Consider the following 18,367-nt stretch of genomic DNA (forward strand, 5'->3'; position numbering starts at 1 on the left):
AATGGGATTGATTCATACCTGTCCAGGAAAATGGGATTGAGTCATGGAATCAAATCATGGGATCTATTCAAGAAAATGGGATTAAGTCATGATATCTGTCAAAGAAAATGGGATTGATTCATACCTGTCCAGAAAAAAACTATTAAATCATGGTATTTGTCACAGAAAATGGGAATAAATCATGATATCTGTCCAAGAAAATGTGATCCAAGTCATGATATCTGTCCATGAAAATGGGATTAAATCATTTGTCAAAGGAAATGGGATCAAGTCATGGTATCTGTGAAAGCAAATGGAATGTCATGTCATCTGACACAGAATATGGGATCTAGTTATGTTAGACGAATGTCAGATAATCCAGTCATGACATTTTATTTCTGGGAACTTCATGTAAATTGCAAGGTCCTTGTAGGGGGGGGGGGATAAAATTTTCATTAATAGGTTTTAAATATAGCATTAAAAGAATTGTACATGCAGGGGCGGATCCAGAAATGTAGGGGGGGGGGGGTCTGACAGTCACCTTGAAGCCCCCAGTGGGTGCAGGGTAAAGTCCTGGTGGGGGCAAAGCTGGATTTTACAGATTTTATAGGGCTTGAAATATGTCTCCTATGTACTAATTTTTACAATTTTGTGCCCATAAATCCGCCACTGACGTACTCAAGAATTTACCTCTAATATATTAAAAAACCCATAACAAACACGGAGTACTGTGAAATATAAAATAATGATTTACAGTTCCAAGTTGACCAGAATGACGTCATAGTAGAAGTCCATTTAATTGAAATCTGGTAGCAGTGATGACAAAAACAAACACTTGATTCTATTTTCTTTACTTTATATACTGGTATATACAAATTATACATGTATGTGACATTGTTTCACTGGTTGAGATGAGAGATTTTAATCCGGTTCACAAATCGTCTTGGTTTGTGTGTCACTTAATGAACATGGACCCAGCAGTTAACTTTCAGTTAAATTTAATCAACTTTTGTCCAACTGAGTCCTGGTCATTTCTGTAACCTACAGATCTTTATGTCTAAAGCACTACAATCTATTGTTCACATATCTTTCATTAGATACTCTACACAGTACTTGGTTTGTGTGTTACTTAAATGAACATTGACCCAGCTGCACAAACATCTGTTCATTCTAACATCTGTTAACTTGGAATTAACTCTTGCAGTTAACTTTCAGTTGAATTTAATCAACTTTTGTCCAATTGAGTCCTGGTCATTTTTGTAATCTACAGATCTTTATATGTCTTAAACACTACAATCTGTCGTACACTTATTTCTTTCATCAGATACTCTACACAGGACTCTTTAAGGGGACTATAATGGACGGAATGCTTGAGATTCTTAGAATATGTACCTCGACATGTACAATTCATAAACACTTAAAAAAGCTTATAACACTTCATAAACTGTTTAAAAATACAACGTGCACTGTTATAGATATGTAAAATATTTGTACATATATATTTTAAAATTTCACAAAAATAAAATTGATCTTATCACAGACAAATAATACTATCCTGGGCAAGCTTTGCAATTGAATACATGAATAAGATTCTCTTGAAATAACATGTATAATTCTGATTCAAAATTCTTTGGTGGCAAATTTTCCAGCAGAAGATGTCGGAATATGAGCATGCATTATACAAATACCTTTCATGACTTTAGTAAATTAAGACAGTCCTATCTGAGTACAAGGTCCTAAAAGTGATGTAAAAATACTGAATAGGCCAGCACAACTAACACCTATTTATAAGTTTTCTAATTACTGTAAAAGTGGTTATTTAGACGTGGGGAAATTTGCACCAATTAAGCTGTCGCGTAATAAGCACGTAAATTTCCCCCACGCTTATAGTTATAAATACTTGATATACTGTGTATTATATTTCCGAGCGTTTTTCCCTCCAAGCGTAATGTTGGACATGGAAAAACGCATACTTATCCCCCAACATAAATAACCACTTTTACAGTAGCTAATTACTATATAATCAGAATTGTATCTGCACAAATATTCTACAGATTAAATCAAATGTTGGTTTTGTGTTTTTAAATCAGAAAATCCACAATTGCAAACAACTTTTTTCTTCCAAACATTGCTACATATGAATTTTTGAATTATTGCAGAACTAACATGAACAAACACAGAAGTGTATGTACATCCAGCACCTCTGTCAAAATGCACTTGTAAAAAAACCACACAATAGCTGTAGCACTGACAACAACTTTGGGGGTTTTCTTCAGAAAGGGGGGGGGGCTTGTCTTTCAAATATCACTATCCGATTCATTGCTTAAAAAATCGGATGAAAAGCCAGTCATAAATATCCTGAACAAAACAAAGACCCTGCTTTTGGCACTGACAATATCAATATACATGTATTGCTACAATACATTAATCACCACCGAGCATGTTTCTTTTTCTCTTGATATCTCCTCCAGGCTATTTGAATGACTTCTGCCGATTTGCGGGCCTGTCTTATTTTGTTCACACGTTCTCGCTGTTCCATTACTTTTCCCATGAAAGTACTTTCTGCCTCATCGTCTGGCATGGCTGTAACCGATTTAAATTTGGACTCCTCTATGACTAGACTGTTGGTCCGTGAGGGATAGTAGTACTGGTCCCCATTCACATCTGTGTTACCTACAGTCAGAACAGTGTAAAAGTTGTAAAAATGTAAAGGACTGTTAGTGGAGCTTATATTGTTTTCTACATCTAAATCTGTGTAAAATATAAATATTAAATGTAGTAAATCCACAGTTGATAACTTCTCATGACATCCCTTATTTTTGTCTCTTCTGTTTGTGAACCCCCCCTGAAATATAAATTGTATATTCCTGTACAAAATTCAATAACACCGTCTACTTCTTTCTCAGATTGTTCATGCTTAGTGACTACGTAAAACATGAATATAAAAAAACATGCTCTCATTGATCACTGGTTATAGCTGTAATTTCAACATAGAACATAGTTGGTAAAATGGGGGGGGGGGAGACTTAGTAGGCCTATAGCTAATTCCATTCATGTATGAAAAAATTGCTGGTAAATGGCCTTGCATCGATGGTAACATACGATTGGTCTGCTATCTCTAACCTAAGAGATAGCAGGACCAAGCATGGGTCATCGACGGTGCTGTCCTTGATAATTTGTTATAACTGTGTTCTATTGTGCAAGCAGAATAAAATATATCTGCTCTTTGTAAAGCTATTGATCAAAAGCATACTAGGTGTTTAGAGCGAAATTTATTGTGAAAGCCCATCTGTATACATTATTATGCACTACTAACTATCTGTTCTGATAACAAAACAATCTGAAGAACTGTAGTCACATTGAACTGGAAACTCATTATTGTAAGATTTATATGTGAAGTATGTTGGGACTATTTGTGGTTTGAATAATTCATCATTGCAAATGTAACAGGGAGAAAATGCAACAGACCAGACCAGGATTTGAACCTGGGCCTGGTCCATCTTCTGCCTTCCTGTTACATTTGGTGTCATAGATCAGCCTCTGAAAGGTGTGAAAAGAGAGGAATGTGACGGTCAGACGGGCTCAGTTGGTAGAGATTCAGGGGACTCGGGTTCAAATCCTGATCTGGCCTATTGCATTTTTCTCTCTTCCTGTTACAGTTTACAACAGTATGAACCACTTATTAATCAGCAGAAGTCACATACTTCATCTACTATTTAGAGTTTTAAAGAATATATAAAGATGTAAATAATAAATATGTGTTTTATGCTACAACTAAGACAACTAACCTTGAACACATCATTTTACAGTAGGTATACTTATTTTCTGTGTGGTACCCTTTAACTGCAGAATTTTATATCAGAGAACTAAAGGCAAGCTATGATGAAAATGCACACAAATTCTAGGCATTTTGTACATGTAGACTAAATTGAATTCACAAAATTCTAAACCAGTGAGAATAAAGTACAGCCACAGTATTTGAAAACAATTAAAATATAAAAAGAAATTCATAGTGCAGCACACAAACCACAATGTACGACGGACAGAACTTGATCAGAAAAGCCCAACTGAGTCCAATATCGGGAGAGCTAAATGATTCCAGCAGGTAATTACGATATAAAAACTTATCTGAGAGGAGATTTCGAGACTTACGAATTTGTTTGCCTGTAGGAGGTGGGGTCTCAATAGAGAAACTAGCCAGTCGTCCCGCTATTGAAGCATGCTGAAAAGTAACGTGCCAAAATAAACAACAGCTTCTACGTCTACTTAATCTATAGTACATCTAATTCAGTCTATCAAAATCATAACCCAAACGTTGTCAAAATACGAGGTGAAAAATTAAAAATTATAACTAACAGCTCAGAAAACAAAACTACTTTCAATCTATTCAATCTAGACCAACCTTAGTCTGAGGCCCCCAGTTTTTGTAATTGTTGGGTCCATTCTTCACAGGTTCCTCATCACTCTCTGTTGAATATCGATTTGACGCATAATTGGATTGACTCTTTTTAAGGGGGGAATTTTTGCGAGCGCTTCGAGCTGAATTTTTCTGTAACATTCTCCTCTCCCAGTCGTCCAAGGATTTGTCTCGTTTACCTCTGGTTGGTGATTTACTCTTTGGCGGTACATTATCGATGTTGTCTTCGTCTGAGTAATAAACAGGTCTTGGTCTTGTTCTCGGACGACTCTGACGCATGCTCTTGCTACTTTTTAAGGGAGAACCATAAATGGCCTTAATGTCACTCTCACGAGATCTCTGAGAAATTGCATACAATTCTCTATCTAAGGAACTTTCTCTGTCGTAAGATCGAGTTTTATTTGTACTCGCGAACTGATCATAATCATCATGATTAAAGTACACATTTTCCTCTGCTTTCTCAAGCATAGATGCTAAAGCTGCATCAAAAGTTGTTGAAGAAAGACCCATTTTTTTCCCATCAAATCTGTCTTTAGTTCCCATTCCATGCACATATTCACTTGGAATGAGTGTTTCGAAATCCTCCAAATCATCGTCTATTTTGTTAGAAGTCCGACTAGGTGCTGGAGGAGGCTTTGTTCTGGCTGTTGACTTCCGAGACTCCTCTTGTGCGGACTTAACATCATCAGTTAACCCATATTTCAATTCTTCATCACTTTCCTCCATATTTTTGGGCTGCATGTAAATAAAATCAATGTCTGGCTGTTTCTGACTACAAGCCGTAGAAGGTCTGGAATATGACGATTCCCACCGAGTTGTCGGATCTTTTTCTTGCTTCCGTTTGGCATAGAACTCATTATCTGGTATCACTGACCTTGTGGATCGCACACTCTGACGAGAAACCGGTCGACTGTCCTCGGGTTCCTCTTTCTGAGTTATGGGCCTTGAATCACGAGTTTGAAGATTCCGTGACTCCAGTCCATGGTTGAGATGAGTAGTTGCAGCAGTATAAATGGTTCTTTCAGGACTACCTCCTCTGTTATCCATGTCTTCGAGTCCCACCTCTTCTCGAGCTTTAAGTCTTTGAGGGCCCTCCCCAAAATCGGGGGCTGTTACAGCCCTCGGGTCTGTATCATGGCCAACATGTCCATCAGGAAAACCAGCTGAGTGTGACATTCGAAGCAATTCCTTAAAGTCCCGTAGCTTTTGTCGAGTTGCAGCTTCTTTCAGTTCTAACTGTTGACTAATCATCACCACCCTTTCATGTTCTAGCTGATTCTGAATCTAAAATAATGTATTAATTATTTTAAGTAAAGGCATTTTTAAAAGCACATATGGCAAATGAGTTAACTTTGACCTTTGAAATAGGCTGTAGTTGTCTCTATCTAATTAGGTGCAATACATTTAATCTCCATATATATTCCTTCTCAGATAGTATGTTTAAAGGAAAACCAGGTATTCTAGCATAAAAAACATAAACAAAGGTTGCATTTGGTATATGTGAATGCCTTTGACCTTTGAATTTTGCCTATGGCTATGATTAACTTCAGTTTAACTTTTTTTTAACTATAAAGGTATCACTCTAAGAGCTAATCAATATATAATAATTTCTACAGAACCTTCACCTTTGTCTGGGAGTGCAGAGTTTATGGAGAACTTAGATTACAGTTTGTGTGTGTGTGTGTGTGTGTGTGTATATATATATATATATATAGACATATATATATATAGACACACACATACATACATGTATATTGAAGTATACAAAGTTTAGAACATTTGCAAATCAGAGCAAAATGTTGCAAATATATGTCCATTCTATTAGTGTTTCTGAATATTACATGTATTGAATTTTATATTTTGCTGCTAAATCATGTGTCTGAATCACCACAATATGAACCCTGCTAAAATGAATAAACTTACAGTATATAAAAAGACTGATTTCTTATGTAATTTATAAACATTCCGACTAGGGTTCTACATTTCTTTTCCTTCACTTCTAGGGACCTTGACTTGTGCAGACTTAAGAGTACATTGTGTAGCGTGTTAATCCATATCTTTATTTATAGTCCTACCACTATATGTCCTTTTAATTATTTCCAGCTTATCCCAACAGCTTCTACTGAATAATAGGTATATCTTTTTTATTTTTGAAAATGTGCTTTATGTAGTATGTTACATATTTTCATCTTTATTATAAACCTATGAAAATCACAGTAGTTTGTATATAGCATAATACAAGTTCTGTAATATTGATAATAACACTAGGGTATTATCTATCCTCATGCAGGGGATATAACAACTTTGCTGTCTGTATGTAAAAATGTACAGAACACTGTAACCAGCACTATTTCAGAGACTGGCATCAGATAAAAGGAGGGATTTGTTAAGGAGGTGAAGGGATTTTTTTTACACTGATTTTTATGTCAGGTCAAGGTCACGGTGATTGAATGCTGCAATAACCTATAATGAGTGCATCTCTGATCTTCAGTTTCTCTACTTGTTAAAGAAGATATAAGAAGAAAAGATTCCATGATTTTTTGGTCTAAAGGCCATAAGTCAAGGTCACACAACCTTGACTGAATGTATTGATGTTGTTGACACCATATGAAATGTACTATTGTAGTTTTTCTTCTCCTAATTGCTACAGAGATGACAAAGGAGAGAGAAAGCCGCCAATGGATTTCTGGGTCAAAGGGTCATAAGTTAAGGTCGCATTCAGTAAATGATACAATAGAGAGAACACATTAGGAATCATTAGGTTTTATTTTATTTAGGCTCAGTTTTCATGCATTTTTTGGATATCTTTATCCCACAACTTTAAAACTGAATAAAATTCACAAACTATGAAATAAAATTGCAGCTGAAAAAAATGTAAAATATTGGCAATCCATAAATATTGGCCCCCATGAAATTAAATGATTCCACAGTACCTTTCAACTCTCAGCCTCATACTACATACATCATTGACGGGAGGGAGAAGATAACTATTGATGTATAGGTCAAAGGTCAAAATCAGATCAATTAAAAGTAAATGTACAAATGCTACAAGGGAATGCTCCGTTTGGTAATGCCCTTGTAGTAGACTTGTAGCTTGACAATTCTTATCAATTTTATGCTTCACACTGACATCTGAACAATGGATCTCAGTTACAATCAGGGCAATCCATAAGACAATTTCATTTTTAAAATTCAACAGGTATTTGGTGACTGCCCACAAACTTACGTGCCCTTTTATCAATCAGCAAAAATAAAATATTAAATGCAACTAAATCATATTTTTTATACATTTATCTTCCAAAATAATCTTTTAACAATTAGCTTGTTTTGGAATACCTCGTGAATCAGTGAGATGTAGAAGTTGATATGTGATAGTGTGTGAATCAGTGAATTAATGTAGAAGTTTATTTGTGATGGCTCATGAATCAGTGAATTAATGTAGAAGTTTATTTGTGATGGCTCGTGAATCAGTGAATTAATGTAGAAGTTTATTTGTGATAGCTCGTGAATCAGTGAATTAATGTAGAAGTTTATTTGTGATGGCTCGTGAATCAGTGAATTAATGTAGAAGTTTGTGATGGCTTGTGAATCAGTGAATTAATGTAGAAGTTTATTTGTGATGGCTCGTGAATCAGTGAATTAATGTAGAAGTTTACTTGTCATAGCTTGTGAATCAGTGAATTAATGTAGAAGTTTATTTGTGATGGCTCGTGAATCAGTGAATTGATGTAATTTATTTGTGATGGCCCACCTTTTCCTGCTTCTTCTCCTCTGTTCTCAGCATGTCATACACCTGTCTGGTGTTGAGACTGCCGTCTCGCTTCCGGTACTTTCCAAACTGCTCCCTGATGGTTGGTTTGGCCTTGGTAAGTTCTTTGTCCACTTCTTCTGAATGTTGAATAAGTTGTTTACGTTTCTCTTCTATCACTTCAATCTTCTTGGAGGCCTTTGCCTGAGAGTTATACAAGAATTTTCATTGTTAATTTTTCATAACACTCATCATGTCATTTGTACATTGTAAATTGTGAATTCTATGAGTGATATACGTATTTACTGGAGACAAAATGCTTGCTTCGAGGGCCGAGTCAGCGAATCAATCAAGCATAATGAAAATGCCAGTACCAGAATGTACACAGTTTTCTAAAAACTTGGTATCTTAAATATCAAGAAATGCTTTAAAATACTTTAAAAACATACATGCCCCCCTCCCCAATGTGGCAATATTGAAAACGGTCAACTCTAAATTCAGAATGTCTATCATGAGAGAGAAAAATCAGGGGTACCAGTGTACCAAGTCTGATGTCCCTGTAGCAAAGGGTTCATAAGACATTGAGCAGACAATACTATCTTGTGTTTGGAGTAGTCTGACACATGACCTTGTGACCTCAAAATCAATGGGTATCATCTACCTCTTCGTGGGTAAGAGTGTACGAAGTTTGAAGTCTTTCCAACAAAGGGTTCTATAAATATTGAACAGACAATATTTTCTTATGTGCAAAGTTTGACCTCTGACTGTTGGATTTCAAAATCAATAACAATCATCAACTTTTTAGAGTTTACATGTATAGTCTGATGTCTACGAAACTAAAGCACATAACTATTGCAGACAGAATTAGACTTTACAGGAATGTTTAAAAACAAATTGTAGGTATCTATGACCTCATATCAGCTTTAAGTGACCTAGCTACTATCTGATTAAGGGAAGACACTGCATCAAAGTAAACAAGAGAACAAGAGGTACTGTGAGCAATGCTCACTAAGAATACCCCCATACCCCCCCCCCCCCCCCCCTATATTGCTACTTCGATGTCCAGTGCACGTGACCTTTGACCTTTTGACCCCAAAATCGATAGGGAACATCTTCATCCCATGGGTAGTCCATATATATGATATGGTGTCTGTAGGTGGAAAGGATTACGCTTTAAAGCCCGGAAACCATATTGCTACTTCGATGTCCAGTGCGCTTGACCTTTGACCTTTTGACCCCAAAATCGATAGGGAACATCTTCATCCCATGGGTAGTCCATATATATGATATGGTGATGGTAGGTGGAAAGGATAATGCTTTAGAGCCCGGAAACCATTGCGTCTACAGACGAACGGACAGACAGACGGACAACCCGATTCCAGTATACCCCCCCCCCCCCACAACTTGTTGCGGGGGGTATAATAATTTCTCCATATAAATATATTTTTACATTTCATTAGTTTACCTCTTTTTTGCGTAACTGTTTCTCCACAATTTTCTCCCTCTGTATGACCTCCTTGTCAGCTTCAATGGTTTTCAGTTGATGGACATAAGCCTTCTGGTCAGCTAGCTGCTCCTTAGTTACATTCAATTTGGTTCTAAAATGTAAAATGTTCTCTTTATATATCACAAACACTGAAGACTGCTTCACTAGTATGCCTTTGATTGTATGTTTCTCTGTGACTGTGTTACAATATGATGGTATATTTAATACATCATGATTACGTGATACACTTTGAATCATAAGATTTGCAAGAACCTTGCTGTCACAAATATTTCTCACATTATCACCAGTGTGAGATCGACTTTACCCATGTGAGATTTTTCTGTCTCACACGGCTGCGACGTCGTTTGATTGTGACATCATATATTTTCTATGATTTACGTTACACGGTGAAGATTTACGTTACATGGTGCAGTAAAAATATTTTGTATTTTAATGTAGTATAGCTTTCTGGTGGACAACCTTGGGTTTTTTAGTTTACACTTACAGTGTAAACCATTTTCGGGTATGCTCTTTCTGTCTATCTAATTAGTTTTTGCATCGAAGTCTAAATGAGGATTTTGATAATTTAGAATTCTCTCAAAGCTCCTAAATTTAGGCACTAAACTGTAGGTAAAATGTGAGAAAAACAATCCTTCATTATTTACTCGTGTGGGATAGGGAAATTCCACCTCTGAAACAAGATTCGCTGTCCAGGCCTCGGCAGAGCCTCGTCCTAGACTGCAAATCTTGTCCCCTCGTTGGAATTTCCCTATCCCATACTCGTACCAATGAAGGATTCTATTCTCGCCGCAAACTAGTCTCTCATATTTGTTAAAGATTTTATAAGTTGATAAAATTATTCACTACAAACCATCATGGGTGAAATAAAGCCGTCGCGAATAAAGATTATTTTACAGTATACTAATGCCAAACACAAAATTGAATTCATTGGTACAAATTAAGCCTCCTCTACCTGACTTGCTCTTCCATCAGGTCCAATTCCTGTTCAGCCATGTTGATCTTCATTTTGACTAGTTCCCCTTCCTTATTAATCTGAGTGTGCTGTAAGGTCTCCACCTTCTCATTCAGTTTCTTTATATCCTTGATTCTTCGTTTCTCAAATGGAGAATGATACTTTCTCCTGTTTCTACTCTGCCTCAAAATGGTAGAGAGATTGTCTTTGTCTGGCCTTTTGGGAGGAGCTGGAAAGAAATTAAATCTTTTTCTTCCATTCTTTTAAAAATACATATAGCTACTTAGATTGTGTACTAAACTTATATCACTTTGTCCATCCTTTTTATAAATCAAGTTTAGATGAACTTTGTTACTTTTCTATGCATCTAGAGTTTACACAAAATACTCATTGGATTTAAAAACCACTAAAATGCCATGCACATTTCGGTGTTAGTTTTAAAACTGCTCTTCTTCAGCCCATACACATCATTTGACACATAAAAGAAATGCCCTAATTGTGCAATTCTATATTTGCTTTACTCAACAATTTTATTCTGCAAGCAATTCAATAGACAATTACAGATTTTTTCATTCAATAAATTTCTATCAATACAAATTCATTCTATATTGAGCAAGGTCCTTGGGGTGTATTTTCATTATCACTAATGCCCCCCCCCCCCCCCCCCCCCCCTTAATAATCTTATTTAAATATAATGTTTTTAAACTGCTAACATGTGAATTTACAACAAGAAGAAATATCTTATAAAGCAATGTTTTGGACTTTATGATATGTTGGTGCTGCTGTGTTTGTATAAATATTCCACCTGTAGGAGGTACAGGGAGGGGAGGGGGTTGTAAGAATTGCTACTACATTTTTTATTTTCCTGTTTGTATAAATCTCATTTCACCTGAAGGAGGTACAGGGAGGGAGGGGGTCTATGTTTTTACTAGAAATTGTTAAGTTTGCTTTAAAAAAATTTTTTTTAAAAATCCCTAAAAACCAGTCAATGATTTAAAACTTGAATTGTACATGTAAGAACAAGCAAGTTCACATGATTTTGGCTGGTGTGGCCTACATGTCTAATGTGTTCATGGGGAGAGGGTATCTACCATTAAGGAATATTAAAATGGTCTCAGCTAGCATTGGGACATCGATAAACTTATCAGTATTTATAAAAATCTTAAAACTAGTCTGTAATTTTTCAGATGTGTGATACTGTTTGTACATGCAATATATGTGCTGCCTTCTGAGATTTGAAACCCGGACCAAAGTATTGAAAAAATCATTCTGTACTGTACACACGAGTTTATTGGTTTATGAGAATAATTATTCTGTACACACGAGTTTATTGGTTTGCGAGAATAATTATTCTGTACACACGAGCTTATTGGTTTGCGAGAATAAAGGCATTGGAAATTAGCCCAGGGCAGACATTTATCTCATTGCTTCTCAACTGAGAGAACACATTTAATATGAGTACTTCTCAACTTTAATTTGGCCCTGTGACTTTCAGAATCGATGAATTTTATTTTTCAGGATGAAAAATATTTCATAGGGTCCATAATGACCAAAGATCTATAACTATGACACAACTTTCAAGTGGTTTAAATACATTATGAAGTTGTTATGGCCAAAATGTCTGATTGTCATTCAAAATAGTCAAAAGTTAGGCTATTTTTCCTGTGTTCCATTTTCATTAATGTTTATTGAAAAATATTGCATATCCCTTTGCAAATTTAAGTGCCCCTGTTCTTTTGTAAATAAACTTATGGAAAAATGATTTACATAGATTTAAAACAGTGTGAAGTCTCTATGTTTAAAATTCATATCAATTGTACATTTGTTAGAACTGAATACTAACATGGTCATTTTATGCATAAATTGAACTGTGCTCTTAGCATCAACGCAATAGAGATATACAGTGAAACCTGTCTAATCTGACATACACTGGGAGACATTAAGTACAGTGAAACCTGTCTAATCTGACATACACTAGGAGACATTAAGTACAGTGAAACCTGTCTAATCTGACATACACTGGGAGACATTAAGTACAGTGAAACCTGTCTAATCCGACATACACTAGGAGACATTAAGTACAGTGAAACCTGTCTAATCTGTCATACACTGGGAGACATTAAGTACAGTGAAACCTGTCTAATCTGACATGCACTGGGAGACATTAAGTACAATGAAATCTGTTTAATTCGACATGCACTGGAATACATTAAGTACAGTGAAACCAAACTCCCCATCGAGGCCTCATTACGTCACCTACGAATAGACCTCTCCTATGTGACGCACCACAATATACAGATTTGTATATTGTGAGTCCGCGATTATCACGCAGACAAATTACACTAAAGAAGTAGTTCGCAGTTAAAACTTTGAAGATATTAATATTAAGAGCATTAATATAAAAGTATGGATTTTATTTTAAACATAAAATGATCAAAAGATCATTAAAAAGTAGGGAGACTGTTCAAATTATTGTGTAAAGTAATGAACTTGATGTTTACGTTCTTGATTTGAAAGTTGTTTACGTTTGACGTTATGTTTTTTCGTCATTCTACAGTGACGTCACAGTATACGCGGCCTAAGAAATCGCTATCCCATAATGCCTAAGTGGAAGAGTTTGGTTTGTGAGCAAACGAACTCTGGTGGAAGTTTGCAGTGAAACCTGTCTAATCCGACATACACTGGGATACATTAAGTACAGTAAAACCTGTCTAATCTGACATACACTGGGAGACATTAGGTACAGTGAAACCTGTCTAATCCGACATACACTGGGAGACATTAAGTACAGTGAAACCTGTCTAATCCGACATGCACTGGGAGACATTAGGTACAGTGAAACCTGTCTAATCCGACATGCACTGGGAGACATTAAGTACAGTGAAACCTGTCTAATCCGACATGCACTGGGAGACATTAGGTACAGTGAAACCTGTCTAATCCGACATGCACTGGGAGACATTAAGTACAGTGAAATCTGTCAAAGCCAACATGCACTTGGGAGACATTAAAGAGGTTCACATCTGAGATTTTGAATAATGTCAATTTTTTGGGAAGTGTATTTTTTATTTCTACATTGAAGGAGAATTAGGAAATTAAAAAGAAAAACTCGGGTCACAATGCTTGTTATTGAGCTACAGTGTTCTAAACATGACCTTTTTGCACTTAAAATTGACTCAAGATTTATTCGATTAAACTTGATTTGTCTGTTGGTGTTAACACTACATAAGCAACACAAATCAATCATTACATAAAATAGATACATAGTCATGTCTTCTAACAATACAGATAAAAAAAATTTAATACAAGTAATGGAAATAGATAATGACCTTTTTGAACTTGATATGCCAAAAAAATTCATGATATCAAATTTGAGAGTTTAAAAGGATATATTAGGAGTATAATGTCAATTTCTAAAATTTCACATAATTTTCAAGGCCTTGTCATAAGATTTAAGATGGAACTAAAAAAAGTTGGGGTTGGAGATAAAAATCTTAATTATTAGCAAAAATACTGAATTTTTATACAAAATTTAGAGTAAATTAATTAATACTTTTTTAAGAATCTGTGTTTTGTTTAGAAAACATATCAACCAAATTTGATCAGTTACAACATCTGAACTAGTTCGAAGTCTGAACTACTTGTATCGTTAATTATAAAACTGAAATACATCTATAGGAGTATAAAAATAGAAGATATATTGGATGAAATAGAAACTGTAATATCATGCAATTTAGAACTTTTTGATTAATCAATCCTTCTGCCGCAAAATATAGTCCTGCCAAGCCTTTTCAAAATTTGAATTGGCACAAAAATTTTCAACTGGATAAGATTCAGTAATAGATGTGTAATATGTTTGCACCAATGGGATCAGTATTGAACCACTAAATACTTGAAAATGAGAATGAAAATAAGGATCAGAATGTCCAGTGAAATGGATTGCACAGGTGTCAGATTAGGCAGTTTTCACTGTATACACAGGTGTCGGATCAGGCAGTTTTCACTGTATACACAGGTGTCGAATCAGGCAGTTTTCACTGTATACACAGGTGTTGGATCAGGCAGTTTTCACTGTATATACAGGTGTCAGATTAGGCAGTTTTCACTGTATACACAGGTGTCGGATCAGGCAGTTTTCACTGTATACACAGGTGTCGGATTAGGCAGTTTTCACTGTATACACAGGTGTTGGATTAGGCAGTTTTCACTGTATCAACATAAGACAGACACACCCAATAGATATATCAACATAAGACACACTCAGTAGATATATTATCCTAAGACAAACACACCTATACGGTTGCACTGACCTGGTTCTATGTCACTTTCCCCAGCTGTCCTGAGGCCCTCATCGTCAGTGTCCATCGGGAGTTGGTTATGTCTCCGCCTCTGTCTGTTGTGGGGCCTTCTCATTGGTTGTTCAGGCTCTGAGATATAAGCTTCTTCTCCCCATGCATTACGTGAGGGGATCGGAATTTGTACAGTTTTCCTGAATTTGTAAATAGAGACATATTCAGCATGGGAGACTGATATCATTTGTTTGAGGAACTCCATTTCAGATGTTTGACATGTCACTTGCACATCTGAATGTTTACAACTGCCATCTATCCTAAGAGAATCTCAGTGCAGACGACAACTGCACACAGCGTGCACAGTAGAACAGCTCACGTTAACTACAGCTTAATACTTAATTCATCAGACATAATACTGCATAGCATTCAATTCCGCAGAATGTGTTACTTACAATTAAAATCAAATGCTTAAGCACATTGCATAGAGATTAGATGACATATAAACTCTTTTCAATTTCAATTTGACCTCTAAATCTGTTTAAGTACTGGCTTAAATACTGCTAAGACGTTAAAAAGCTGTAAGTCTTTTAATTCAATTTATACCGTTTTAATGCATGGAATTAATATAGCTTATGAACAAGTACCGTATATGCTATTCAGCTGTGTTGATTGTTTAAAACAAATACATTTTTTTTTCAAAATTACCTTGCCAATTTTTAAACAGACTGCCTTCTCTTAATCTGTAGAACATTGTTCAATTATGCAATTTAGATTCCAAACAAAGACTGTCTCCATATTCAAAACAATCTTATAGGAAGAAGCTGTACCTGTTTATACCACTAATTCTAATCTTTTCACATCAATCAACTGTTATAAGATTTGTAATGGAAATTAACAGGTCATTCAGTAAAATCAGTACATGTATTATCTGTGTAGAGATTAACAGTCGGTAGAAATCGGTATGTGTACTATCTGTGTAGATTAACAGGTTAGTCAGTAGAAAATAGTACAAGTACTATGCACATACGAGGGCGAGTCAATAAGTAACCAGCCTAACTTATTTCTGGTTGAGATCCACCTCTTCTTGTTTGATGTAATTGCCCTCTACTTTGATGCACTTAGACCAATGGTGTTCAAGTGCCATCAGCCTAGAACTGAAAAAGTCAGGGTCCTTTCCATTGACCCACTCCTAAACTGCTGTCACGACTTCTTCGTCAGACTGGAAATGACGTCCACCGATATCCTTTTTCAAGTTTTGGAATAGGAAGAAGTCGCTAGGAGCTAAGTCAGGTGAATAGGCAGGATGTGGTATTAATTCATACCCGTTTCGCTCTACAGCATCCATTGCAACTTTGCAGTGTGGACTCTCACAATGTCCTGTTGCAGCAAAACACCTTTGGAGAGTTTACCTCAGTGTTTTTCACGGATGGCGGTTCTCAGCTGGTCTAGCAAGTTTGCATAGTACACTTCAGTTATTTTACTTCTCTTGGGTAAAAAGTCCAACATAATAATGCCTTTTGCATCCCAAAATACTGAGGCCATCACCTTGCCAGCAAATGGTTGCTTCTTGAACTTCTTTGGCCTCGAGGACCCAGGCCCGACCCACTGACGACTCTGAGCTTTATTCTCTGGCTCATAATAATGAACCCAAGTCTCATCTGCAGTCTTCAGACGCAAAAGAAAATCATCTTTTGAACCTAAAACGCTTCAACAAGGCGCTGCATACTGATGCTCTGGTTGCCATTTGCTCATCGCTACGGGATTTGGTGACCCAACGGGCTGTTAGCTGCGCATACCTAAATGATCATGTAAGATTGGTGAAATGCCTAATGTCTGCACTATTTCTTTCACCTGAATTCACATATCAGAGTATACCAGATCCCAAACTTTCTTACACATTTCTTCGTTGGTGGCATCCAGTGGGCGTCCAGACCTGGCTTCATCTTCTAAAGACGTTCTACCACGTTTGAATTCCCTTACCCAGAATTTAACCTGAGCATAAGATGGTGCAGAAGACCCATAACCATCGGCTAACTCACCGTGTATTTCCTTGCCTGTTTTACCTTTTAAATACAAGTACCAAATTATAGCACGGTACTGAACTTTACATGAAAAGCATGCCTTTGCATCACTAGCCATGTTTGACATTCAATATCTTATCAAAGAATGACTCGATACACAATTTTGCACCCAGGTATAAAACATGTTTGTTGAAACAAAGCATGAAAATTGTGACCATCTCGGTCAATCGGAAATGGGATAGGCTGGTTACTTATTGACTCACCCTCGTAGAATCAAGAATTCTCTACACAATTCATTAATGCAAACTCAAAACTTTTTTTTCTACAAAATATAGAGACTTCATAAAGATTGCATATGTATCTTCTTTCAAAGATAAGTAATCGTAGAAAAATTGTTCTGCACATGTCTGGTTTAAGACTAATTTGGCCCCTAAAAATGAAAAGTTAAATTGATTTAAATGCAAACTCAAAACTTTTTTGTTTGTTTTCAATACCAAAATAAAGAACTGCATATGTCTATGTTTTAAGCCTAATTTGGCCCCTAAAACATTAAAACTTAAATTAATATCTTTGAGTTTGAAATATCTGTTTTTTTCAAACTTTGGCATTCTTATGCAACAAAATCAGCAATGTTGCACCTTGTAATATGACTTAAGAAATGAAGCTACATATATTATGTCATTTGGATTTTTTAAAATAAAAAAAATATTTTTAAATGTGTTGGAATTCATTTAAAACACAGAACAATTTTTCTATAATTACATATCTATGAAAGATACATATGCAATTTTGTTCATGAAATCTCTATATTTGTAGAAAAGAAATTAAAAACGAAATAAGCATTTTTGATTTTTCATTAAAATTTCAAAAATCAAAAGTATAAAAAAAAAAGTCAAAAAAAATCTATGTCATATCTTAGGATTACCAACAATTTTCTAAAATTATTCTCTAAGTAAAAAATAAATTGTATAGATACCCTTCATCAAAATAGGTAAACTTTGTTTCAATCAAACGTAAATTCGGAGACTAGAATAAGGTCCAAACCACAAAGTCTTTTCACTTACTCCTGGTTTTTCCGTTGGTCTCGGAGCTTTTTCAGCACCTGGGCATCTTTCTCCGGAGTGGAGCTTGCCCTAATCTCATAGTCTGCTTCCTCAGAGGAATTGAAGAGATTTGGCACATCGTTGGGATTTATACTGCTATAGTTACCGTCCAGTATCATCGTCTTCAGAATTTTCATGCACTCTCTGAATTTGTAGGGATTTGTAATACCTAGAAGGGGAGAAACAAAACAGAACAAACATGTACACCATTTCAGCAGAATATTTCATAATTCGTTTTCACCTGCTAAACACAAGTACAGTTGAATTTCGGTATCTTGAACATCGATATTTCGAATACAATGGATATGCCGAAGTGTGTTGAAAGTCTCAACTACATTTCTATGCATT

At 35.8% G+C, this 18,367-nt stretch overlaps 1 protein-coding gene across 2 annotated transcripts in view; it reads right to left on the bottom strand.

Annotated features, from left to right (window-relative positions):
• Window positions 1-818: 818 nt before the first annotated feature.
• LOC125683007 (uncharacterized) overlaps window positions 819-18,367 on the bottom strand; it is a 47,633-nt gene continuing 30,084 nt past the window's right edge. For both annotated transcript variants that reach the window (XM_048923660.2, XM_056142439.1), the window contains 8 exons: window positions 17,981-18,188; window positions 14,914-15,092; window positions 10,604-10,832; window positions 9,610-9,742; window positions 8,148-8,348; window positions 4,382-5,680; window positions 4,132-4,201; window positions 819-2,652 (listed from right to left, as the gene is read on the bottom strand). In XM_048923660.2, the coding sequence (XP_048779617.2) occupies window positions 2,408-2,652; window positions 4,132-4,201; window positions 4,382-5,680; window positions 8,148-8,348; window positions 9,610-9,742; window positions 10,604-10,832; window positions 14,914-15,092; window positions 17,981-18,188 (2,564 nt within the window). In that variant the 3' untranslated portion in view covers window positions 819-2,407. The remainder of the gene's footprint in view (window positions 2,653-4,131; window positions 4,202-4,381; window positions 5,681-8,147; window positions 8,349-9,609; window positions 9,743-10,603; window positions 10,833-14,913; window positions 15,093-17,980; window positions 18,189-18,367) is intronic.

The sequence above is a fragment of the Ostrea edulis genome, chromosome 6, assembly GCF_947568905.1.
Source record: "Ostrea edulis chromosome 6, xbOstEdul1.1, whole genome shotgun sequence".
Taxonomy (NCBI): Eukaryota; Metazoa; Mollusca; class Bivalvia; order Ostreida; family Ostreidae; genus Ostrea; species Ostrea edulis.